Source organism: Sus scrofa, chromosome 8, assembly GCF_054392235.1.
Source record: "Sus scrofa isolate SSC_HxYL_T2T_F1_AM1 chromosome 8, Sscrofa_HxYL_maternal_Yorkshire_Landrace_v2.0, whole genome shotgun sequence".
NCBI classification, from domain to species: domain Eukaryota; kingdom Metazoa; phylum Chordata; class Mammalia; order Artiodactyla; family Suidae; genus Sus; species Sus scrofa.
In genome coordinates, this window is record NC_139390.1 from 139,422,736 (window position 1) to 139,449,746 (window position 27,011).

At 41.3% G+C, this 27,011-nt stretch overlaps 1 protein-coding gene across 35 annotated transcripts in view; it reads right to left on the minus strand.

Moving 5' to 3' along the window:
* Window positions 1-27,011, minus strand: part of ARHGAP24 (Rho GTPase activating protein 24) — an 826,886-nt gene that overhangs the window by 231,748 nt on the left and 568,127 nt on the right. For 32 of the 35 annotated variants that reach the window (XM_084973621.1, XM_084973634.1, XM_084973625.1 and 29 more), the window contains one exon: window positions 24,121-24,208. The exons of the other annotated variants lie outside the window; for them this stretch is intronic. In XM_084973621.1, the coding sequence (XP_084829747.1) occupies window positions 24,121-24,208 (88 nt within the window). The remainder of the gene's footprint in view (window positions 1-24,120; window positions 24,209-27,011) is intronic. 35 annotated transcript variants of the gene reach the window in all.

Here is a 27,011-nt window from a genome sequence, read left to right on the forward strand (position 1 = left end):
CTTGGCCTCAGTGCTTGCAGCCATGTATGAGATATCTGGCATCCCCACCTGTCTCCATGCCATGCATATGCCCAATAAGACCAAACTGCATCTGCAAAAATAAGTCACACTCAGGCGGCAAGAAGCGTCACATACATAAGGACACCACTACTGGCCTTCAGAGATGTTTCTGAAAATGAAAACAGAAACCTGTTTTTTCATTTGTTTCTTTGTTTTTAGTGTTTTGTTTTCTTTACTTCTGAGGGCCTTTCATAAGATATCACCATAGGTCTGATGCTGAAGGGAGAAAACCCTCCTGTAAGCATCTGGCCTCCTCAGCCACTTCTGAAAGATTTGCAATATGGTGGCATGAAAGGGGTCCTGGCTCTGCCATCTTACCAGCTGGTGACCTGGGACAAGTAACTTCATGTTGAAGCTTCCTCTTCTTTGTAAAATTATGATGCAAATAGTGGCTACCTTCCAGTATTGTTGAGTTGACAAGAATCCAATCAGAATAAGTGCTCAAAAAAGTTCTTGCTCGTCTGTGCCTAGAAGGATCTGGGTGTCTGGGAGAGTGTGGGGCTGCTAAGGAGTAGCTACAGGTGGTATTATATTTGAAAATATCCCTGAGCGCAGCACAATGGTGGGCGAGGTGGGGGCATGTCTCACCGTAAATAAAACCATAGGCTAAAATATGCAAAGAATGACATCTTCTTCCAACCACTCAATGCAAAGGAAAGACGAGCAAGACCAGGGAAGGAAGGATAATGGGAAAAAGTGTCCTTACACTCGATTAATTGTTTACAGTCTGCCAACTATGAGCTGAGCACATAGAATACAGTGGTGAATAGAACAGGCTAAAAAACATAAACAAGGCATTAAATTCAGAATGTAAAGCCTTCTGACAGATATGAGCAGGAGGCCAAATAAATAACATTATTATAGAAGAAAATCTTTGCAAATGATATGACCAATAAGGGGTTAATATCCAACAAGTATAAACAGCTCATATAACTCAACATCAGAAAAACCCAAATGACCCAATTAAAAAATGGGCAAAAGAACTGAACAGACATTTTTTCCAAAGCAGAAATGCAGATGGCTAATAGGCCCAGAAAAGAAGCTCAACACCACTAATCATCAAGAGAAGTGCAAATCAAAACTACAATGAGATGTCACCTCACACCTGTCAGAATGGCCATCATCAAAGAGGACACAAATAACAAATGTTGGCAAGGATGTGGAGCAAGGGGAACCAGCCACCCTGGTGGTAGGAATGTAAATTAATGTAGTCACTGTGGAAAACAGTATGAGGGTTCTAAAAATAGAATCACCACATGACCCAGCAATTTCACTCCTGGAACTACAGCTAAAAAAACCCAAACCACTAATTCAAAAAGATATTATGTATCCAAATGTTCAGAACAGCATTATCACAATTGCTGTAGTACAGAAATGGAAGCAACCTAAGCCTTCATAAAGACATGGATGGATAAAGAAGATCATATCTTTATCCATCCATCTGGATCTTTATAGATCCATATAAACACCAATATATAAACACACACGCTATATATACTTATATATGCTATATTCTTTTTATGAATTTATATACACACATATATATATAAGCAGTGTGGCTGGAGCACCGTGAGCAAGGGGTGCGGGGTAGGAGGGAGGTGATCCTGCTGGGCTGTGAGCGGTACACCGAGTTTGGATGACAGGCTAAGTGCAGGGGGAAGCTGCTGAAGCCTTCATATAGCCTGTGACTTGGGTTAGCTTATTTTAAAACGACTTTTCCAGAGTTTTGGATGAAAATAGAGCTCAGAAATGCAGGAGATTGATGATACGGCCTAGAGAGGAATGAGAAAGAGGTGATGGAGAGTAGAAGGCAGAGTAGAGATACATTTTGGAAGTATGGTCAGCACCTCTGGCGGATGGATTGGATGTCGAGGATGAGGAAGACAGAGGATTTAGAGATTATGCCCTGAGTTATGGAAAATCCTGAGTTTTTCATTCAGATAAATGCATACTGGCAACTATGAGACGTCCAGGAAGTTTAAATTATCAAACATAGGGCACTTGAGAGGCAGGAAGGAAGGAGGCAGGTAAAGAGGAGCAGGTGGGGAGCCCAAGCAGCTTCCCTAGGCTGAACCTAGAAAAGAGCTAGTTGCCACGTTAAGAAAGGCAGTCAACATCACCGCCTTTGGTCTGGGTTAGCAATGAGATCCTTCTGTGTAACACTGGGAACTATGTCTGGTCACTTATTTATTTATTTATTTATTTATTTATTTTTTGTCTTTTGTCTTTTGTCTTTTTTGTTGCTGTTGTTGTTGTTGTTGCTATTTCTTGGGCCGCTCCCGCGGCATATGGAGGTTCCCAGGCTAGGGGTTGAATCGGAGCTGTAGCCACCGGCCTACGCCAGAGCCACAGCAACGCGGGATCCGAGCCGCGTCTGCAACCTACACCACAGCTCACGGCAACGCCGGATCGTTAACCCACTGAGCGAGGGCAGGGATCGAACCCGCAACCTCATGGTTCCTAGTCGGATTCGTTAACCACTGCGCCACGACGGGAACTCCTATGTCTGGTCACTTATGAGGGAGCCTGATAATGTGAGAAAAAAGAATGTGTACATATATGTGGAACTGGGTCACCATGCTGTACAGGAGAAAACTGACAGAACACTGTACGCCAGCCATAATGGAAAAGAAAAATCATTACACTAAAAAAAAAAAGAAAAGCAGTCAACAGAGCAAGCTAGGTGAGACAGAGTCTCTAAATGCTCCTTTTGTTTTTAAGGCTTTAATAACATCAAAAGGCAATCCCAGGTGATCCCATGTGAGAGCTTGAGCATCCTCCCTGGGGCTAAAGTAGACAGCAGGCAGCAGGCAAGAGAATTATTGAAAATTAAAGAATGAGGCTTTTTTTAAGAAACATGCTTGGTCTTGTGCTGATTCAACCAGAAGGAGAAAAATCTCATAACTTAAAAAATAAGACCAAGACAGCCCAATGGGAAAAACATGTCCTTTTCAACACATGGTGCTAGAAAAACTGGGTATCTGTGTAGGCAAAAAAAAAAAAAAAAAAAAAAAAAGAAAAAAGAAAAAAGGTTGCACCTATTCCTTACACTATACACAAAAAATTAACTCACAATGAATCAAAGACTCAAATGGAAGCGTAAACTATAATAAACTCTTAGAAGGAAACTTGAGAATAAAACTTCAGGACCTTGATTTAGGCAAAGTCTCTTTTTAGCCATGATACAAAGTGACCAAAGGAATAAAAAAGATAAACTAGACTTCTTCAAAATTTAAAACGTTGGCACTTCAAGGACATGGTCAAGGAAGTAAAAGGACAACCCATGGAATGGGAGAAAATATTTGAAAATCATATATCTGATAAGAAATTTGTATCCAGACCACATAAAGAACTCTTGCAAGTCAACAAAAACAAAACAAATAACTCCACTGAAAAGCAAACAAAAAATGTGAGTGGCTGTTTCTCCAAAGAAGATATACGAATGGCCAAAAGCACATGAACTAATGCTCAACATCATTAGCCAGTAGGGAAACGTGAACCAACCACAACAAGGTATCATTTCATACCCATGAGGATGGCTATAATCGAAAAAGAGGAAAGGGAGTTCCCGTCGTGGTGTAGTGGTTAACGAATCTGACTAGGAAACATGAGGTTGCGGGTTCGATCCCTGGCCTCGCTCAGTGGGTTAAGGATCCAGCGTTGCCGTGAGCTGCGGTGTAAGTCACAGATGCAGCTCCCATCTCGCATTGCTGTGGCTGTGATGCAGGCCGCTGGCTACAGCTCCAATTTGACCCCTAGCCTGGGAGCCTCCACATTCCTCTAGAGCAGCCCTAGAAAAGGCAAAAAGACAATAAATAAATAACTAAAAAGAGGAAAGGATATGAAGAAACTGAAACTCTCAAATACTGGGGAAGGTAAAATTACGCATTCACCAGTTTATCAGTCCCTCAAAATGTTAAACACAGAGTTATGAGCTAATGATTCCACTCCTAGGTATTTACTGAAAAGAATTAAAACTCTTAAGTCCACACGAAAACTTGGACATGAAGGTCCATAGCAGCATTATTCATAATAGCAAAAAAAGTGGAAGAAAAGCAAAATATCTACCAACAGATTCAGGAATAAATAAAAGTGGTGTGTCCCTAGAATGAAAGCGGATTCATCAATAAAAAGGAATCCATGCTCCCACAAGGATAAACCTTGAAAATGCGCCAAGTGAAAGAAGCCAGTTACAAAGACCCCATATTGTGTAATTCCATTCATAGGAAAGGTCTCAAACAGGCAAATCTATACAGATAGAGAGAGAGAGTAGATGAATGGTTTCTTGATGTTTACATCTTCAGTAACACAGGAGGTTATTGCTCATACGAGGTATCTTTCTTGGGGTGATAAACATGTTCTAAATGACTGGTGACGGCTGCACCACTCCATGACTATACCACCAACTACTGAATTGTACACTTTAAATGGGTGAATTGTTTGGTACATGAATTCTATCGGAATAAGGTTGTTAAGATCCAACTTTTTCTGATAGAATCATTATGAAACTAGAAGTTAATATGTTTGCCCACACAGAAATTAATACCACATAATACGCTGTCTTTAAACAAGCCCTCAATTTGTCAATTTATAGGTATTTGCTTTCTTTCAAGGTAAATATTCAGAAACGCTGTCCTCTTTCTGAAACTTTCCTCACAATACAGAGCTGGCCTTACAAGATGGGTCAACTTCACTCTGCTGGATAATCGCAAGCTCCTCCTCTTCCGTCTTTCCATTTGGTGTTTTAACAACTTTTTGTCAGCTTCTTGAAGCAACTTCCCATGAAATTCTTTAGCACTGTATTTTGAATCCATTTATGTATGTGGCCTTAACACTCCCGAAAAAGACGGCAAAGGTTTTCTGATCACTCCAGACCCTACCTCCACACTGACACTGACTGGCCCTCTGACAACATACGGTGCACAGGGCAGGTGAGGAGAGGGAAGGCTTCCTAACCATCTGTCTGTCCTGGGACACGGCTACAACCATCACAGTACTAGCCACGCAACAGGTGTGCCCCGGCAAGGCCCCCCTCCTCTACAGAATATGGGTAACAGATAAGAGCAGCAGACAAACCAACTCAAATACTGCTGTTAAGAGGGAGCGTCTCTTCAGAATCTAGCTCAAACATCAAATGTTAATTTAGCCAAGAAAAAAAAAATTTGTTGTGAAATGTGGGACCGGTTTCCTATTAACATGATATACAACCATTATAGAAATTTTCATCAATAAACTATATCGATAGTTAACTACAGATCCCATGTTCCAGAAATCTCTTAAAATCTCACAATATTTTTAATAGGGGATAACATTTTAATTTCTCTGATCATTTTCTATCTCATCCTGAATATACAGACTTAGAAAACTTGGATCTGAACTCTGTGTCACAAACTTGGTGCTACGGTCTTGGAAAAGCTCCTGATGTAATAGGGAAGAGACTTGGTCTTCTATTACAAGTTAATCACTCAAGGGATGTTGCTGATGAGCTTAAATTATACATAATGGCCCATCTCTGGGTACCCTGCCTTCCAGGTCATGAATGTTAAGCTAAAATGCACCTGCTTAAGTCACAGGAAACATCCTGGTCAGGCCCACCTGTGAATGAGAGCAGGCAGGAACACAATTACACATCTCCAAAGGCTGACCAGAACTGGGAATTGTTGACTTACTCCAACCCCTTTTAGCATAAAAGAAGCCTGAATTCTAACTTAGGGAAGATGGCTCTTGGGTCACTGGTCCACCGTCGTCTCGGTCTACTAGCTTTCCAAGTAAAGTCACTATTGCCTACCCCAGCAACTCAGCTCTTGATTTTCTGGCCTGCCATGCAGCAAACAGTACAAGATTTGGCTCAGCAACACTTCATCTCCTCCAATTATCTGCACCATATGCAAAAACAATATTTAATTCACAATGGCAAAATTTAAATAAAATAATGCACACGAGGGATTATTCTATACTTAGCACTTAAAGTGCATCAAATAGATATTACGATGATTACTAAATTGTTATCACTGTACTACTAAAATTGAGTGGACTAGGAGAGGTCTGGCTACTTAACCTTGAGGCATCAAGGAAATTTAATACACAATCAGAGTGTGGATGAGTAGAAAGCTACTCAACTGGGAATGTGGGCATTTATACCAGCGTGGCCACAGTAACCTGGGAACCATAATCCTCCTCTGTGAAATGATTACAATGATTTCTGAGGTTCCTCGCAACTTCTAGAAGACAAGGAAAATGTATTTATTGCATTGCATGTCCTTACAATCCTTTAAAATATTCCTTTTGCCTTAATTTCAGACTTAACCTGATTTCTTTAAAGGTTAATTCACGTTTGGAATGGAAGGATGGAAACAAAAATAGCAAATCACACAAACACCCGTGAACATAATCTCTTAATGGACTTAAATCTATAATCTTGGGAATATAAAAAGCCACAGCCACACATCCCTTGGTAATAAAAGACACTTTAAAACAGTCCGGGGTTTACATAAATGAACAAAATTTGTAAAGCCTGAAAAAGCTGAGCATCTTATCTGATCCACATTCTGGGTCTCTCAAAAAATGGAAATGTATGCTAGTCCTCCTATCACTGTTCCAGCCACATCTAAGAAGACAGACACTCATTTTTCACTGAGGAGGCTGATTTTTATCGTTTCTGCTATATGATACAGTTTCTATCTAATATATGTGACAAGTATTGAGAAATGTCAAGAAGCTACTTCTTCACTATCTTATAAAATAGAGAATTACTAAATATAATATGGAACTGACTTTTTAATTCAAACATCCCTTTTAAAAGTAGAATATATTCTGCATATTGTAAAGGAGGCTTACTTATTTTAAATATTCTTGTTGAGCTTCTAAACCAAAATTATATTCCCCCATTTGATTTTGGCTGTTTTTACAGTTTAATGTTATTAGGTAAATCTTAGGTCCCATTTAAACATAATTTTCTATATTAATTTGGCTAAGGAATCCTAAAAATTCAAGCTCTGCTGGAAGGGTAGGACTCTCATTGTTAACTGCTCCAAAGATAAGCCATGCTTGCTAGAGTTCCAGGCCAAGGTGGCAGTTTATCCACACAGGGAAGTAGTGGAAGCCAAGCTGCTATGTGTGAGCCATCTTCTTCCCTTTCACTGTGGACTCTGCACTTCGACCCTTCAGGATAATGTCTTTAATTTGTTGGTGGTTGTCAAGAAGACAGGCTCTTTCGTATTTTCCAATAAGCTAAAAGTGAGCATGAATTTGCAAATGTGAAGCATGTAAAAGCTTCACATTTAAGTATTTACAAATGAGACCTCTCAATTAGTTCAAAGAGGAAGGAGACGGCAGTCTTGCACTTTGAGGGCCATCGTGTTTTCAGCCACGCTTAGCATATACTACCCCATTGTGCCTGGCTCTCCACAATTCAGTCAGGAACCAAGAACCTGAGCATACAACCCGTTTCCCAGGCACGATCTGTCCCATCACCAGTAGTCCCAGCAGTAGTATCTTTTTGCCCTTGAGGCTTTGAGTTCCAGAAAACTAATGACTAGGTACCACTGGCTCCCAGAAGTGCAGGAGGAGACATTCATCTCAAAAGACGTAGCAATCAAATCTGCTGGAGGCTGCAGGTTAACAATGGGCTGAGCAGAATGGGTGGGTATGATGTCTGGTTGTCCGTTCACATTGACGGAGGAGAAGGGTCATTTATGGCTCAGATCTGGATTTTCAGCATTTAGAGAGGGAAGGGAACACACCCTCATGAAATCCATTTTTTACAAAGATCATTCCATTTTTTTCCCCACTGAGTCCTTTCACACGATTGCATTTTCACATATCGCATCAACTAGGGAGAAAATGATGGAGAATGATGTTCCTAGGACTTATCACTGGATTCCAACACATTAGAAATAATGAGGTGCCCCTAAAGAGAGGAGAGTTGAAGGCAAGTTAGACGCGCACATGATGGGAGACTAAGGGGACTCATTCCCACACGTCGCCGTGCTCTTTCGGTGACACCGGTTTTGAGACACTGTCATCCACACAAAGCTCATCTGGTAACTCCACGGTGCAATGTTCACGTCAGCGAGATGAGGACATGTATACCACGGGAATTAGAGGATTTGCCTAAGAGGTACAGCGGGAGCAAGAGTCCCATTTCACACCCGCCTACGGTTCTGTGAGTACTGGACTGCTTCATAAGTGGACTTGACCAGTGTTTTCCAAAGGGTTTAGTGAAACTCAACTTCTAGGGATGGTCTCTGGGATAACAATCCATGACTGCTTGAGGATAATAACTTGGTACATAATATCTGGCGCATAGCTGATCCTTACTAAACGCCTGCTGAACGAAACCAAAGCTTGAGTTTGAATTGAATTAAAAGTGCCCGATTATCAGTCCTAGAATCTACCCGTTTCTAGATTACACTGACTTTTCTCTCTCTTTCTTTTTCTTTCTTTCTTCCTTTCTTTTTCTTGCTTCCTTTCTTTTTCTTTCTTTCTTTCTTTCTTTCTTTCTTTCTTTCTTTCTCTCTTTCTTTCTCTTTCTTTCTTCCTTCTCTTTCTTTCTTTCTTCCTTCTCTTTCTTTCTTTCTTTCTTTCTTTCTTTCTTTCTTCCTTCCTTTCTTTCTTTCTTCCTTCCTTTTCTTTCTTTCTCTTTCTTTCTTTCTTTCTCTTTCTTTCTTTCTTTCTTCCTTCCTTCCTTTCTTTCCTTTCCTTCCTTCCTTTCTTCCTTTCTTCCTTCCTTCCTTTTCTTCCTTCTTTTCTTCCTCATCCATGGCATATGGAAGTTCCCAGGCCAAGGATCAAATGTGAGCTACAATATGCAGCTTCAGCCTATGCCACAGCTTCAGTAATGCTGGATCCTTAACCCAGGGTACCACTGAGGAACTCCCTACACTGACTTTCTACGTCTCCTCCCCCTTTCTCTCCCCTCCTTCCTTCCAAGCTCCTCCCTCCCTCCTCCCTCTCTTCCTTCTTCCCTCCTTCCCTCCCTCTTTTCCTTCCTGCCTTCCTTCCACAAATGTTTACTGAATGGCCACGACATGTTGAGTAGTTTGCTATGTGCTAGAAATAAGATAACGAGCAAAAGCAGAGATCTAGCTCTCATGGAACTTACATTTTTGTGAGGGAGACATACATTATGTATACAAGAAAGGTGGGTCATGGATCTTCAATAGACAGAATGGGAGGGAGAATCAAGGGCAGGTTTCCCTGAAGAAGTAACAAATGAGGGGACTATTGTAGGAATCTTGGAATGATGGGGAAGAACAATTTTTTAAAGAGAGAGCCAAAGAACAGCATATGTAAAGGCACTGTGTCCAGAGCGAAGCTTGACATGTTTGAGAAACTGAAAGAAAGCCAGCGTGATCAGAGTTCAGAGACCCAGAAGGAACATCTATGTGGGGACATGAGAGTGTGATAAGCTTGTTTGTTTTTTTTTTTTTTTTAATAGGAGATGTGACTTGACGGATTTGAATATCAAAAACATCATTCTGTATCAGGGGACTCTCTGTACTTGCCGCACAATTTTTTAAATACATCTAAAATTTCTCTAAAGATAAAGTTTATTAAAAAACATCACCCTGGCCACAGCGTATGGAATAAAACAGTGACAAGAAGCGTAGAGGCTGCTCAAGAGCTTGGAGAGTATTACAGATCTGCAAACAAGACCAGAGGCAGAGTCCAAGTTCCCTCCAACATGAAGAGGTTAAGGAGACATGGAGAAACAAGCCATGGAGACTGAAAAGACACAGGCTGTGAAGTAGGAAGAAACTCAGCAAAGTATGGCAAGCTTGAAGCCAAATGAAGAAGTGTTTCGAAAAAGAGGCAGTGTGCAACTGTTTCAAGTGGTCTTATTGGCAATTATTAGGAGGGTGGAAAGGCAATCATTGCATTCAGGAAAGCAAGAGGTCACTGATAACAATAATAAGAAAAGGTCTGGTGGATCGGGGTGGGGGACAAATGGATTGAGGCAAATACAAGAATTGGAGAGAGTGTAGTATAGAGTATAGCGCGGTTTTGTTGCAAAAAGAAGCAAAACACATGAGATGATGGATAGTGGAAGGTGTGTGGTCAAGACAATTTTTTTTTAAAGCAGAGGAATAATAGCATGAGTGTATGCTCACATTTTTAAAACTTTAGTATGCATGAGATCAATTTGCTTTTTTAAAGAAAAATGCCAGTTTCCAATGCTATCCCTATGAGCCCATGGGGATAATCCAACGTAGAAGACAAAGCTACATAACAAGGTGCAAACAGTACAATCAATACTTTTTTGGCTGGCTCTCGAAAAGGTGGGAGTGGATGGAATTCAGTGGCAGATGCAAGACTGGATTTAGGGAGGAAAATGGACCATTGCTCTGTTGTAAGAGAGGGAAAAAGGACCAAATGGCAGATGTAAGTAGTTTCATGTATTTGCTCTCAGGAAATTGAGGTAATTTCCATAAAATTAAGTTGGCAGTAAGGTTATCTGGGGGAGAGAGAAGCTGAACAAAAATAAAATACAAAATAAATCAACTATTCAAATGAGAATGGATTTGCATCGGTTATAACCACATCGGAATGAGTTGTCTTTCAATCAAAGAGCCCATTATGACAAATCACAGCCCCTAGATTAGCGCCAAACAGACCCCAAGCACAGCTCTGTCATCATCTCCCCTGTGATTCCTGTGAGCAAGTGACACAGCAGAAACAGTGAGTCACGAGAAAGACAGTGTGATTGGTGCTGGAGGAATGAACCCTACATCATGTCATGCCCCTGCACTAATCGTTTTCCAGAAGCCTTAATTGCCTGTCCTGATAGTCTTTGCTCCTCTCCACCCTGAATGACAAGTTGGTAATTCACTACAGAAAGCTCTGGCAACTGGATAAGGTCTACCACGGGCTCCCTTTGGCTTTCTCCCCCTGACTAGACTCATCACAGCAGTGTTTAAGGCATTCATGTACCACTTTTGGAAAGGAGTTTGTTCCCAAGTAAAATTTAGCCTGGGCTTAAAAAAAAAAAAAAAAAAGAAAAAAGAAGACTCCCCAAGACACTAACTACTGACAATGACATAAGGCTAAATGTCTAGTCTATTTCTTTTAAGAAAAGTGCTAAAAACAAACAGAACAACAACAACAAACCTAGGAACAAAATTAAGGAGAACTTTAAAATCCATGGGCAATTTGTAGCTAGATATAAAATATCCGTTCTTTCTCTGGGCAGCCTCCATGTATTTCTATCTCACATGTTTTCAGTTAACACTTTGGTTGGTAACTCACTCAAGTTTTCCAGCATTTCTGGAATAACTGAGTGGAACTGTGGATTGTGGCTTGGTGTCCACACAGCAAGCTCTGAATTTCTGCTTAGGAGCATGCTAGGGCTCAAGTAGTAAGTAATAAACACGAGCAAGAGTTTGCCCTATTAAAAGAGAAGCCTCTGGAAGAATAGTAAGGTCTCAACTTTGTTACTCTGTTAGGGGCTGAGTTGTGTTCTTCCAGAATACACGTGTTGCAGTCCTAACTCCTAATACCTTAGACTCTGATCCTATTTAGAAATAGGGTTGTAAAGAAATATTGAGGTTAAAATGAGGACATCAGGGTAGTTCTTAATCCACTATTACTGGTATCCTTATAGGAAGAAAAATCAGGACACAGACACACACAGAGGGAAGACCACACGAAGATACAGGGAGAAGACGGCCCTCTCCAAGGCAAAGAAAGAGCTCAGAAGAGAATCCAATGCTGGCGCCTTGAACATGGGCTTCTAACCTCCATGCTGTGAGAAAATAAATGTTTGTTGTTGAAGCCCCTCTGTCTGTGGCCCTAGCAGACTAATAAGCATGCTTTCCACTCACCCCTAATTCCTATCATCAGCACAGGTTTACAAATACTGCTGGTCAAGTACGAGTTCATGGGAGAAGCTTCCCTATGGGACCAGCGAATGCTTAAACCAATGTGACTTCATGAGAATGGTCTAGGGACATTTGTCTAAAGTGGGTGAGGTCTGTTAGACCTGGAGCTGGCTGCTGCAGTTTGAATGTAATAAGTCTGATTTTCAGTTTATTACTCTGATGCTGGACATATAAGCATTTGATTAGCATTTTCACAAAATTAGCTGATTGCCTGTGTGAGGGCAGCCTGGCGTTTGACTGCTGCCAAACTGCCTAGGAATCAGGACCCCTCCGAGGTGGCGCTATAGAAGAAGCAGGCAAACAGCCACCTCTCCAGAACACGGTAGGTCAGCAGGACATAAACAAGTCACACTACATGTCCTTGGTATATCCCCCCTTCTTATTCATTAGTGCCCTTTTCTGGCTGCAGAACTTTCTCCATGCATTGTCTGTATTTTTCTTCAGCCTGAAATTCTTAACCCCATGGTCATCTAATCAAAATCCTGTAGTTTCTTTAAATTCTAGGTGCTGACTCACCGCCTCCAGGAAGTCTTCCTTGATTATTCCAGCTCACAATGACCTATGGGGTGTTACCAAATTTCTACTGCATCTATAATCCCATCTAGGATCATTCAGTATCTAGACCTGCACTTACTTATATATGACACTATGCAGACAGTGGTTCCAAATCTTGCTACTTTCCAGCAAGCCTTCTCTGGGCCAGGCAGACTCGTTACTGCCTGTTCCCCATACTCTTCTTTCCTTCCATCATCACCGCAATCTTTTAAGAGAGGGATTCTTGCTTCACGTTCACTAAGAGGCCACTGTGGTTTAGAGAGACTAAGCAACCAGCTCCAGCAGTAGAGCTGGCCTTTGATTCCAGTCCTGTCTGGCACTGGTAGAGCAGTCTGACGCCTCTCTCTTCTTCCTACACTGGCCCCCAGGGCCACTTGCACGGCCTTGCTTTCTCACCATCAGCTCTTAGTCATCTTCCCTTAGGCACCTCTCCTCCTAGGTCACAGTGAAATAGGACAATCTTATTTATTTTAAAACTTAAAAACATTTTTTTTTCATTAATGGCTATTTTTTTCCCTCTTCTTCTTCTTTTTTTTTTTTTTTTTTTTTTTTTTTATTTCCCTAATACATTAAGAACCTTTCCACAGAAAGGATAATCATGGACTTGGAGAATAGACTTGTGGTAAAACATTTTTTATCACAGTTGATCTACATCATGCTGTCAATGCCTGCTGTTTTAAATCCTTCTCTGCTCTCATATACCTAAAGCCAAGAGTTTCGCATTTAGCAAAGTATGCAGTCAATCACCTATAATAAATTGGTATTTTGTAAATCCTAGGCGGCTTTACCCCAAGTTGCCAGTTTTCTTTTGTACACTGTAGGGCTTTCAGCAGGTTGGGCCATACATTTCTGTGGGATCAGGACCTCTTAGGGCTTCTATCTGGGCCTGAGGTCACGGGGCTGTGAAGATGGACCGTTCTCAAGAAGGGCAGCGTTTGAAAACCAGGCAGGGCAAGGGCGCCCACAGATCGATAGACAATGATAACATTTGCTTTATTATTTTATTTTATTATTATTTTTATTTTTATTAAAGTACAGGTGATTTGCTATGTTTAAGGTCAGGACGTCCAGCAGGCCAGAGGACTCATTATTGGGAGGCAGATGGCCCTTGGGGTTTCACTATTGGGAACATTCAGGAGCACATCAGCTCAGTTTTCTATTTCACAGAAAAGGAAAAAAATAAAAATGAAAAAGGTTTGCCTGGTTCCCTGAGAGCTGGCACAGGACTTAGTGACATGCTCGTTTCATCCGTGCTGTGGCGAGCAAGCTTATTTCCTGCCCCTAAGGACCAGCAGTCGCTGGGCAGCACCCTCCTCCCCCTTCTTCTGATGCACTGCGTTTCCCGTGAAGCATGATCTTTTCTTTCTGGTTCTCACATCATTTCTAACCTATCGGTCGTTCTCCCCCCTGACCACTGCTTCATTCAGATCCACTCTTTCCTAAGACACAGCTCAAAGAAGCTGCTGCACAGAAGAAGAACCGCCTGGAGAAACCCGCTTTTCCTCCTAACAGCCACTGGCATTTGTTTAGTGCCACACTGTCTTTGAATGGATGGCAAAGCCCTTTTCAATTTTTGGACCAAAAAGACAGGTGCGTAATTAAAGCCAGGCTGCAGAGAACCCCGAGGGGGAAGAGAATCACATTTATTCCAGCAGATAACAGGTTAATAAACAGCCTCTGTCATCCAAGGACTAGAAGACGCTTTTGGTCTTTGTGGTCACAGAGGACTGAAGGATGAGGCCATGCCGACTGATTTTTAAAGAGCGCAGAGTCTGTGAAGTTAATGAACTTCCTCCATCTCCAGTCTCCTAAGGCAGGGAGACAAAGCCCTGTGATCAAATTAAATACCTCAGAGCTGCAAAGCGCTTTTCATTTGGCGAATCCCACGCAATTAGTCCCCGCACGATAAAGCCGAGCTCTAGTCTGCTCCTGAATTCAACAAACGTGCATTGAGCATGTACTATAGTCCAGCCCCTCTTCTAGGTACGACGGATGGACGGTATCATTTCCGCGTCAAGTCTAATGCGGAGGGAAGAGAATACAGGCAACAGGAAAAACGGGAGGCTCGGGAGAGAGGAAGGAAATGCAGAGGGCACTAACTTTTGAACTATACCCTCATGTCTTCATTCGCCATCCTTATTTTTCTCAACTCTTGGATATTTGGCCCGTGCGGGATTTAGAGAATAAATCTAGCTGTATTCTCATGGGTATAAGGAAGCTGCAGCATGCAGTGATTCTGTGGCGCAGATGGGTATAAAGCCTGGTTTTAGCAGTTATTGGGACCAGTGAGGAGACCAGCATCTTTCGCAAGTATATTCATATTACACGAACTGCTGTATTTAAAACCGGACATACCATAGTACAGGGCCGGACGCATATTTTCGTGCCCATTACCTCTAAGAATTACGGGCGAGTTCCTCGTACTGAGGTTAAAAAGTGGTGGGTTGGGAGTAGACATGTGTCATAAATGAGTGGTGGGGGGAAATAAACTACTCCTTTTAGAAGATACGTTTTGTTAGTTTTATCAGTAACAAAGTATTGTCATTTAGTGGGAGATCCTTAAAGCTTGAACATGCTAACACACCTTGTAAGCAGGAAAGTTCAGAAGCAACCTCAAGCTATTTGATCCTGCAAGGGATGTTTCCATCTCAGAATATTTATGAAAATCCCTCTGACCTTGTGTGGACTGAACAAAGTATGGGAAAGTTTTTTTTCCTGTGGCACACCCAATCTCCTATTAATGGTATTCACTTCTTTAAAAGTCACAGATTTTCAGCTCTGGTCAGAATCTAGGGTTCTAAATGAGCTAAGATGGTGAGAATTTCAGTTGGATCATTCAACATTTTAGATTTATCATGATTGGGGGAAAAAGATTATCCAGAGGTGGAACTTCTAAATAAAAATGTTGGCAAACAGCTCTTGAATCATGATGGTGAGGCAGTGGGTGATGCCATGGCCTGGGGAGACAGGGTGTCTGAGAGTTCTAATTCTGGCTCTGGTGGCACCAGTGAGGATTAGTGATTTATAATAGTATCCTCGGCCACCTTTTCATAGGTTTTCTTTTTTTAATCTAGCACAGGGGTTGACAACCTATGGTCCATAGCCAAATCTGGCTCACTATCTATTTTTTCTATTTTTAGGATATTGGGGGAAAAAATCAAAAGTAGAATAATGTTTCTTTCTTTTTTTTTTTTAAGGGCTGCACCCATGGCATATGGAGGTTCCCAGGCTCGACATCCAGTCAGAACTCTAGCCACCACAGCCATAGCAACAAGGGATCTGAGAGCTGAGTCTGCAACCTACACCACAGCTCAAGGCAAAGCTGGATCCTTAACCCATTGAGCGAGGCCAAGGATTGAACCTGTGCCCTCATGGATACTAGTCAGATCCGTTTCTGCTAAGCCACGACAGGATCTCCTAATATTTCTTGATATTTGAACATTACATAAAATACAGATGTCAGTACCCATTAATAAAGTTTTATTGGAACGCAGCCATAGCATCTGTATATGCTACAAGGGTAGAGGTAAGCAGTTGTAACAGAGACTTTATGGCCTACAAAACCTAAAATATTTATTCTCTGCTTCTTTCCAGAAAATGTTTTCTGACCCCTGATCTAGCACATAAAATAAATGATAGAATTGAATGTGAATAGACCAACATATCTACAAATACCCTAAGAGAGAACTCTTCATGTGGACACTTCTCATAAGTGGGATATCATGATTGGTTTATAAATGTTCCAAATATTTTTGGGTTGACATGGCAATAGTGGAATTTCAAGAGATTACAAACATTTTTAAATGCCCTTTGTACCATTTTAATAGCCTCTTTTAAATATACATTTTAAGGCATTTTTAAGTAGGACGGGAATTTAGAGGCAAACATCTCAAACACTTTTTTTATATATAGAAGAATACACAGCAGCTAAAACATGCTGATTTTCAATGCATTTATTTAAGTCATGTTCTGAACTACTTGTGTATATAGAATTACGTTTTCATACCATAAACAATTCCTACTCACATTCTCTAAATGATTTGCACACATTAACCAAGCAAAGGGGAAAAAATACAAGCTGCCTACAGAGTTAGGCAGACAAAAAAAGAAATTGTCCTAGTTGCCTTTGGGGAACAAATATAATTACATGGATTTCAACTTACAGTAATAACACAAAAGGGTAACATGAAGATAAAGAGCATGCTGTTAAACACAATGCCTTAGTAGCATATTTAACCAGTGATCAAGAATGACCGACTTCTATGCTAAAACACCACTAAAAAATCACCGCCTTTTCATGTAAAATAGGTACCAATACTGATTTCCATGTTTCAATGACAGCAAATGAACTTATCCAATTACATTATTTGATCATCCTAGAAAGACCTGCACATACAGACACGGATGATGAACTTTCATTGCTGATGTCTCATAATTATCTCAAAAATTGGCTATGCTTTTGTTTTTCTCAGAGACACCCACGAAGCTCTCTCAGAACTATCTATTCTCAGATGACCTATTATATAGCACAGCTGCACTGACCATCTTAGTAGGTTCAAGTTTTGGTAAATTAAAATTTTTACAGCCTCCGGAGGCATGAAATGTTCTATCCAGAAAATGTTTTTGTAAATGCACAAAACAGGGCTGCAGAGTTACACAAGCATTGCGCCAGAAAAAAAAACAAAAACAAAAACTGAATCAGGGCAGAAAAAGTAAAAAACTGATCATTAGTATACCACATAATTACAAATAATAGAAAAGCTTGTCATATTTATGCAGTATGAATGTAGATGACATAGATGATGCCTAGAAACAGAGATAAATAGATAAATATAGAGATGGAGATAGAGAGACTAACAAAGTCCCTGGTCCCTCAATTTAAATGACAGTTTTTGAAGTTTCAGGGAATCTCTGGAGCCCCCAAGTACTTGTGATTTTGGTAGGTATATGCCTTTTCTCTGGCAAAAAAAAAAAAAAAAAAATCCATGATACATTTATCGGATTCTCTAGGCACCTATGTTTTCTAACTTTTCAATTAGCCTCAGAAAAGCCTTCTGGAAAATAATTAGAATGGAAACACTTTTTATTAAAATTTACAGAAGTAACATGTAACTGTCAGAGGATATTATTAATAATGAGTATATTCCTGGCTAAAGGTGGGATAAATGACACCTTCTCTTTTGCTGAAGGGTTTAATTTCATTTCCAGGCAGATGGTAATCACTTTAAATTATCCTTCAAATTTTCTCTCTTTTTTTCCCTTTGTTCTCATAGCCGCCTCTTCATTTCTCATCCCTCATTTTGGGTGTTCACCTCTTCTTTTCTTTTTCTCGGAGAAGGAAGAGGATAAGAGTATCTCTAAGTTCTGGTTATTATTCACTTGAGGCACGCTGCCAAGATGGGACTTCGAGCCTCTGGGATAGTGGTAATTGCTCTTGCAACTCATCATGGGGTCTCCGCCTGCAGAGCACCTGCACAGGTCCGTGGACTGATTCCCAGCAAAGGAACAGCATCGAGTGTGCTTGTTGGGGGCTAGACAATGAGTGACACCTTGTCAGTGTGTGGAGGGTGTTTGTGAAGAAGTGGGGACAAGTTCAGCATCGTGGGTTCTGCCATGAAGAGAACTGAACTCTGGCACGTAACATTTTTCTGTAGGAAAAAATTACAGGTGCAGATGCCTCTTTGGCACAGTTATTCTCATGTAAGGAAGGTCACTGCAGACAAGTGTGGTTTTCTCCCACTTTTTCATGACAGCATCATTGTGGCCGTAGAACATACCGTCAAAAGAACTCTAAGTGAACAGCTTTATCCAGAGCTATGTTAACGAAAGGCTTAAACATAGCTGAAGGTAAATGAAAATGTCTATTCTCACCTCACATGCCCAAACTCCCATCCTTAATGGAGGAGCTACGAAGAGATACAAGTCTATTTTAATTCCAACGAATAAAAACAGTTCATGTGTTCATATTTCAGAAACGAGGTTCCAGCCCCTAATATTCTGATAGCTCATATTTTTAAGCTAGAAGACCTACTAAACCTGTATGTATATGAATGCATGTATATGTATGTATGTATGTATAAAGTTTAATATACATTACATATTGATTTCTTAGACCTTTCTCTTCACAAAGGTCAGTCAGTGATAAAATATACATATATTTGCACTTACATTCACTAGGTAGTGTTAGCTGTTTGACCTGGATCAAACGACTTCTCTGTACCTCAGTTTCTTTTATTTATTTGTTTATTTGTTTATTTGTTTGTTTATGTATTTATTTATTTATTTACTTTTTCAGGACCGCAACTGTACCACATGAGGTAGTTCCCAGGCTAGGGGTCAAATCAGAGTTGCAGCTGCTGGCCTACACCACAGCCACAGCAATGTGGAATCCAACCACAGCTCATGGCAATGCTGGATCCTTAACCCCCTGAGCAAGGCCAGGGATTGAACCCATATCCTCCTTGATACCAGTCAGGTTCTTAACCCACTGAGGCCCCACGGGAACTCCCTGTGCCTCAGTTTCTTTAGCTGGAAGTGGATATAATAATAGAAATGAGGATTAAATCACAAAGTGGTGAGAATACATGGATACATGCAAAGAGCCTAGACTATTGTCTGAGATAGAGAAAGCTAGATACCGATCGAGCTGTGGATACTGTAGCGGATACTGTATGGCTCTGTCTAGATCCCAGAGGCTGGTATATTGGCTGCTGATGGCTCACAGAGGCCCTGGTGGAAACTGTTCTCCATGGCAACAAGGAACTGCTTCAGGTGAGTTTATTTGTCTCCCTCTGCTCAATCGACAGCTAGACTAGCTGAGGTCAGGACACACAAGCTGGTTCCTAGAGCATAGCCGGGACCTTGGCTGCAACAGCGCTGTGGGCCAGCTTCTCCTTCTGCCCGCTCCTGCTTTCCTCACTTCCTTAGAGATGAAATAGCTCCAGAAAGCACTCCCTCAAAAACATGCTAACAGAATTCTCCATCAGATTATGTGTCCCTGGAATCCAATCTAAGATTATAGACAGAGATTAAAATGTTGTATTTCCATTATCCTCAAATTGCTGTCAAGATCTAAATCTGAAGAAAAAAGTGCTACAAATCGCATTCTGAATTGGAAGAAAAAAAAAAAATAGAGGTTGTCTGGAGTTCCCTGGGGGCTCAGTGAGCTAAGGATCTGGCATGGTCACTGCTGTGGCTTGGGTTGCTGTTGTGGCGCGGGTTCGATCCCTGGCCCAGGAACATCCATGGGCCACAAGCGTGGCCCCAAAGACAGAAGAGGATGTGTCTGGCCACTTCCCTCCAGAGCTTATGGAAAAAATGCATTTCAGAGAAGGAACCAAATGCCATCTCCCTGCCCCTGACGGTTGCAAGTGGAAGACTAGAGAAGAGGAAGTGCCCCTTGGATAGAACAGTTTTCAAGATAAACACTATTTTGAGGGGGGGAAAGAAAGGAACTTCTCTCAACCATCAGAACAAGTCAGGGAAGCACAGGCGAGACGTTCACCCAATCAGAGGTGCAAACTGTCGCCCAGCCCTTCTCCAAGCTGAAAACTCACATGAGATGTGAAGCCACTAACCTGCTGGCTGTGCAGCTCATGCTTCATGGAGAAAGGGGGGGACGGCCGGCTTGGGGGAGCCGGGGACAGTGAACGAGCCTGCAGTGTCCTCCCGTGGCAGGTGAGGGTACATGAGTGTCCGCATAGCTGAGCAAGCACAAAGCAAGCAGCTGGCCTTTGAGCCATCTGGCTGGCATGCCATCCGCCAGGACCACGCCCGGAGCGGAGACTCCTACCCTGCGACCTGCATTTCCGGTTCCAGGGACATCAAGACATCTGCCAGTGTGCCCCAGGGGAGAGGCAGCATTTGGAGAGGAATGCAAGAATCCATCAGCGCTCAGGCGCTGCAGCCCAGCGGGAACTCCTGCAGAGGAAGAGGCCTACCCTCGTCCGTCTTTCTTTTGGTATCATCATCAGACAGGAAGGCAGAGCGGTAGGAAAAGGATGTGAGGAGTTATCCTCCACTTCAGCCCCTAGAGCCACAAAAAGGTCTTTGCTGCAGCAGGAGGTGGAGAGATCCCCCGACAGCAGGAAATAAGCATTCAACATAGCCCAGCAGTCAGGAGGAGTTACTGCCAACAATAAGCCCATTTCATATGGTTGAGTTTCCTCCATAAACCTGGTAAATAAAGACACTTCAATAAGTACTCGGAACTTTGCATCACACTATGCTAGGTGTTAGGGATACAGTGATGAGAAGAAAGATGCGGTATTTAAGTCCTCAAAGTACACGCGCCCTTGTCTCTCTCTCTCTCTCCTTTTGTTTTTTGTTTGGGCCATGCCAGCAGCATGCAGAAGTTCTCGAGCCAGGGATGGAACCCATGCCACTTCAGTGACCATGCCAGATCCTTAACTCACTGAGCCACATGGCTTAACTTAACTCCTCCCTTGTCTGTCTCTTTTCACCTATCTTTGTCTCTGAAGCACTATTTCTTCTTCTCCTTCTGGTAGACCATTCTTCTAAGAAAGGGATTATTTTTTTTTAACATCACAAGGGAAACATGCATAGAACACATTTTGAGATGCAAAGAAAGGGACACACTTTCTTTCTTCAAGTACTGCACATTAAATAAAGGTCTGCCAACATTCCTTTCTCAGCCACATTTCCCCCAAAGCTTAGCACTTGGCCATAAAAGTTCACTCCAGTCTAAAATTTGGCATGTTTGACAGCAAAGTCTTCAAATTTGCTGATGTGGCTAACATCTGTATGAATAACAAGCAGATAAAAAGGAAAAAATTGCAGTGTAATGCTATAATTCATGACATTATTCAGAGAGACAATTCATGTCATAGGGTAGTAGTCTATATAAGAAATTAATCCTAAATTATGGTAGTTTTAAGATAGATTTTTGAGAAAGGCCTAAAACTTGCACAGAAATATAATATACAAACAAATGTAATTAAGTCCTGTATAAAGACCTGAAACCCTCAGTTCTATTGAAAAAATATTAGTTTTTCTTTCAAATTTACACATGGTTATTAATTTCATAGGACATTTCAGACTAAAGCAAAAACAAAAATGAAACAAGAACCCTAACCTATATAGCACATATGGATACATATATGTAAATCTATATTACATGTTTGTATGTTATATATAACTACATATACACAAATACACACGCACCCATATGCAAATGTGTGTATGTATATATAGCATTAGAATATTTGGCAAAGAGCTTTCTGGAGGCATTTGCCATTTTTGCTGGAAATCATTATGGGAAAGGTAAGACTAAAGGATATAAGCTTATTCATTGCTATACCGTGGGTATTTGGGCTTGAAGTATTTGTCAAAAAAGACAGAAGCATGTTGTATATGTAAGTACCATTTGCAGGGTAGGTTTTCAGAAGTGATCGAGAAAATTCCACAGAGAACGCCAATGTAGAATAAGTATGTACTAAGAGGATCCACCGGCTGGCAGTCCTGCAGAAGGTTGTATACAAGGCAATGGCCACCTTTCTCCAGGCCTTCCCATCTGCTACACTTTCTGACAAACAAAAGCACTTTTGGAACTTTCCAGATGCCACATATCCAAGCACCACACAGTTGGAATAATTACAAAATACTATCTTAGCCTCACTTGCAAAGATAAATCATGGGTCGTGTGAAATCTTACATAATCCCGATCTTGCAAAAACTGGCTAAAGTCATGTGATACTGATTCCCACATTCTCATACAGATACAGAAGTGTTTGCCTGGAATTTCCATCCTAATGTGAGGGACACACCACGAAAGCCCCAAGGACCAAGTTTAACAGCACAAGCCCTGGATTCTCAATGCAGTTGTAGTGTGTTTTCAACTCCCTCTTTAAGAAGCATTTGGCACAATTCTCTTATCATGCCGTAAGATAGTGCAGAATTATAAAACCTAATTTAGAAGCTACTACATATTGTATTAATGATTCAGGAAGCATCTTTGCCAGTTAAACTATGAGCATAGTATGTTTATTTCTACAATTGCTGCAGCCCACTTGAACTTCCTTGAGAAAAAAAACTTTTTTTTTGAAATGACAATCTTCAGATTCCACATCACATCGTCTTAAGCTTTGCTCAACAAAGGCCATTATGTCACAAGCACCTCATTCGAATCATATACCCTAGAAGAGCAACCTTAGAGAAGAGATTTTGTGACTTCCTGGGCTTGCAGACACAGCTCTTTCTAGAACAGTCTTGACAGTATCTATCCATTGTATATCAGAACATCATCACCCAAACATGAAATATTTATACATTTAGTAGATTGCACTGGAAAGGAGAACTTTTGTATTATTGGAGATAAAGAATCAAAGCTGTTAGTTTAATCTCGTGCTTATTTCTAAGCCAGTGGGCCTCATGTTTGAGAATAAAGAGTGAAAGAAATTTCCTCTACTGATACTTCAAAGGTTTTGCAACATCTGGAATTTGGTTCCATGCAGGGTATTCCACCAAGAAGTAAGTATAAAAAGATTTTAATAGGGCAAACAAGATTCAGGTTCCTTACAATATGTTTGCCCGAGGGGGAAACAAATAACACGGCGCATCTGACTAACCTTTCTGCACTTCAGCTGCATGAATTAACATTTAGTCATGGATTCCATCCTGAGCCAGATGAACTCAGCTACAGCTGTTTTCATTGAGGGGGAAAACTATGCTTTCACATTTTAGATTCCCAGCATTTATGAATCTGGGGAAAATGTTTTATTGACTGCCTGTGCACCAGCATTAGGGATATGCAATGCATATGAGTCACCCAAATGAATTCACACTCACCCCTAGACTGTGATTGAATCGCTGTCAATATCACATTCATTGGGTCAGCGAGAGCCAAAGCTGTAAAAACCACATGCCTAACTCCCTTTTTCTTGCACGAAGTGCTAAAGAAGGGCTGAAGGGCTGATCAAAGAAGTGGACCACAGCCTCGAAGAAAGTGTGGCTGGGTGAGTTAAAGATGTAAGTGAAGGTCAGGTACTCTGAGAGGGGTGGATGCAGATGACGAAAAAAAATAAATGAACAGATGTTGAAGACATGTAGCTGCAGGATCTGATGCCTTGGCAGAGACGTCGTCCTCCAGCTATAAGCCAAACATGTGGAAGCGGTTGGTTGTGAGCAAAGCTGAGGTACAGAACTACAATACTTGGTGGGTCATGGAGGGAGGTTTTTGTTTTGTTTTTATTGCAAAGCTTCCCTAAAGATGCAGCTTTGTGAGGAAATACGACAGTGAATCAGCTGAGCAGGGCATTCCACCTGTAACACCGGGTCAAATTCCACATCACGAGAGCCCTGTAAAACCACCTTCTCCTCCAACAGTCCCTTACAAATGCTGCGTCATGACTTCTGGTCAACTCTGGAGTCTCATGGGCAATTGGCCATCTACCCGTCATGTGGCCACGTCTATGCATGGACATGTTCATTTCTACTACGGTACAATCCGGGATTCATGGTCTGTGTCAACACGAACCAAATTTGACACCTGCCTCCTCAAATTGATGTTCTTAGTCATGACTCAAGAAGAGTCATGGCTGTCTGACCTGTCTTCACCTTTACCAACATGGAATGACAATAACGGAATCAAACCAAAAAGGTATCTTACCTGGAACTACTTCAAAAAGGAACTTCCCTGGGCTCTCTTCATTGCAGGGATGTTCAAGGACTCTATTTCCAGGCAGAAAAATAGTACCCTGTGAACACAAATGCCCTAAACATCAACATCTTCAGCTGGCAAATACTGAATAATATCGTCATTGTCATCATCAGTAGACACCCAACGTGCATGTATAACCTAGTACACAGGTCATTGTCATCATCAGTAGACACCCAACGTGCATGTATAACCTAGTACACAGGTCATTGTCATCATCAGTAGACACCCAACGTGCATGTATAACCTAGTACACAGGTCATTGTCATCATCAGTAGACACCCAATGTGCATGTATAACCTAGTACACAGGTCATTGTCATCATCAGTAGACACCCAACGTGCATGTATAACCTAGTACACAGTCATGTGCATCAGACTCATTTACATCCCCATCTAACCAAAACTCATGGAACAGCATCACATTCATTCCACATTCAACAAATATTCGTTGAGCATCTGATATGTACAAAACAAACTCTGTGTTTAGGTACCGAGTTCACTTTAAGCATCAATTTATTAAGTACATTCTGTACGCCAAAAATCGTACTGAGCATCCAGCCAACACCATATTATCTAGGTTTTAGAATAATCTTAGAAGGTAGGTATTGTTTCCCCCACTTTATAGCTGTGAAAACCAAGGCAGAGGCGCTCAGTAACTTAGCCAATGCTGCCATAGCCTTCTCTTGATTATCTGCCCTCTCTTTTCTGTTAAATTTCCTTCTCTTTTTTAGGATCATTTCCTTCAGTACTGAGACATGTTTAGAAGTTGATTCTTTTTAAAAGTGACTTTAACTCCACCTCCCTCTCCAGCTCTCCTTTCCTTTTTTTTCTTGCCTAGCAAAGAGTTGTCTACACTGAATCTGTATCCTCAGATGGATCCACTACAGCTTGGTCTGTGCACTCATAAATCCAATTACACGACTCTCACAAGCTGCTTGCTTAACAATCTTCAATCCTCAATGACCCTGACTTCTTAGGAAGTCAGCACGATTCAGCACTCTTAACCACTCTTTTCTGAAGTGCCTTCTTTCTTGGATGCCTTGTTTTCTCCAGGTTTTCCTCTTTTCTGTCCCTGAGTCTTTTTTGTGGCTCTCAGAGACTTTAAATATTAATCCAATAATTCCTCCTCTTCTGATTTTAGACACTCATTCTCCAAGCGATCTCATCCGTGCCTATGACTCTAATAAGCAACTACAAGCTATTGAGTATCAATGAATATTTCAAACCCAGGACTCTCCGACCTCCAGACCTTCATAACCAAGAGCCTCTCTGACATTTCCATTTGGAGATCTCCAACGCTTCTTAACCAAACTTGGTCCAATTAAAATGCTATTAATTCAGGTCATGTTTATAGATTGCCTAACTCAGCACCATCCTCCAATCAGTTATTAAAGCCAAAAATGCAGGAGTCATTATCTCTGCTGCGTCTCTCCTACCACCACTCCCTCGTCCGAGGGATCATCTCCTCTCATCTGGGATGCTTAGAATACCCCTTTCCTGAATTCCTCCCAGTACTGGAACACATTATAACCCCTCTTCCCCTCTTACTGTGATCAGAGTGATCTTTGGAAACAGAGATTGGATCTTGCAATTTTCCTGCTCAAGCAGCTTCAATGGCTTTCCTTTGTCTTAGAATAAAGCTCTGGGGGATCTGGCTCCACCTACAAGTCTTAAACTAATTTTTCCACTCTCACACTGTCAATGCTTTCTATGATCCAGTTAACTGCCCTTCTATAAACGGCATCACGTTCTCATTTACCTGAGGACTACATTCTTTCTCTGGTTGTTTTATGCCTATTTTTCAGACTGACTACATCTAAAATACACTTGCATAACTTCCAGAATTTCCCTTAGATTGATTCACCACTGTATATAATTATGTTATTTGATTAATGTCTATCACCAACAATAAACTATGAGAGAGAAAATATGATGTGTATTTTGTACCCTAATTCACTGCCAGTGTCTAGTATTTTTCCTGGCACAAGGTTAATACTAAAAAAAATAAAAATAAAAATAAATAAAAGAGAGTACTGTTGAGTGAAAGAGTACCATTTGTGTTGTAGAATCCATATTCAAAACCAAGCATGCTGGATTCAATAGCCTACACTTTTGTCCACTATATTATGTTGTCTATTTTCCCAGCTTGAAGCAATATTTAGCTCAAATATCTTACACAATTTCATCCTACCTATTTTGGCACAGAAAATAATAGTCATCAGACCTGTCCCTCCTTCTGGGCTTGGAGTGATAAAGTCTAACAATCCCTAATTAAAACCCAAGGAATTAGAAGTTAGAAGGGCCCCTCCTCTCCTCCATGACTTAGGAGGTGAGGTGTTGAAGGTACTGCCTCCATTTTCCTCCTCCAGGGAGTAAAATTTCCTACTAGGAACCATGAGGTTGCAGGTTCAATCCCTGGCCTCCCTCAGCCGGTTAAGGATCTGGTGTTGCTGTGAGCTGTGGTGTAGGCTGCAGATGAGGCTTGGATCCTGTGTTGCTGTGGCTGTGGTGTAGGCCAGCAGCTCCAGCTCCAGTTCAACCCCTAGCCTGGGAACCTCCTTATGTTGCAGGTGCAGCCCTAAAAAGCAAAAAGAAAGAAAGAGAGAGAGAGAGAGAGAGAGAGAGAGAGAGAGAGAGAGAGAAAGAGAGAAAGAGAGAAAGAAAGAAAGAAATGGGGTGTTAGGAAGATTCAAATTCCACAAAGCCTGTGCACTTCAGCCTAAGCTATGTGCTATCCTTTAATTTCTGTTAGTAGCTATGCTGGGTAATTGCCCCCCAGAGCATCTATCCCCCATTGCTCCACTGTGTAAACCAGAAAACTAATCTCCACAAATTGCATAA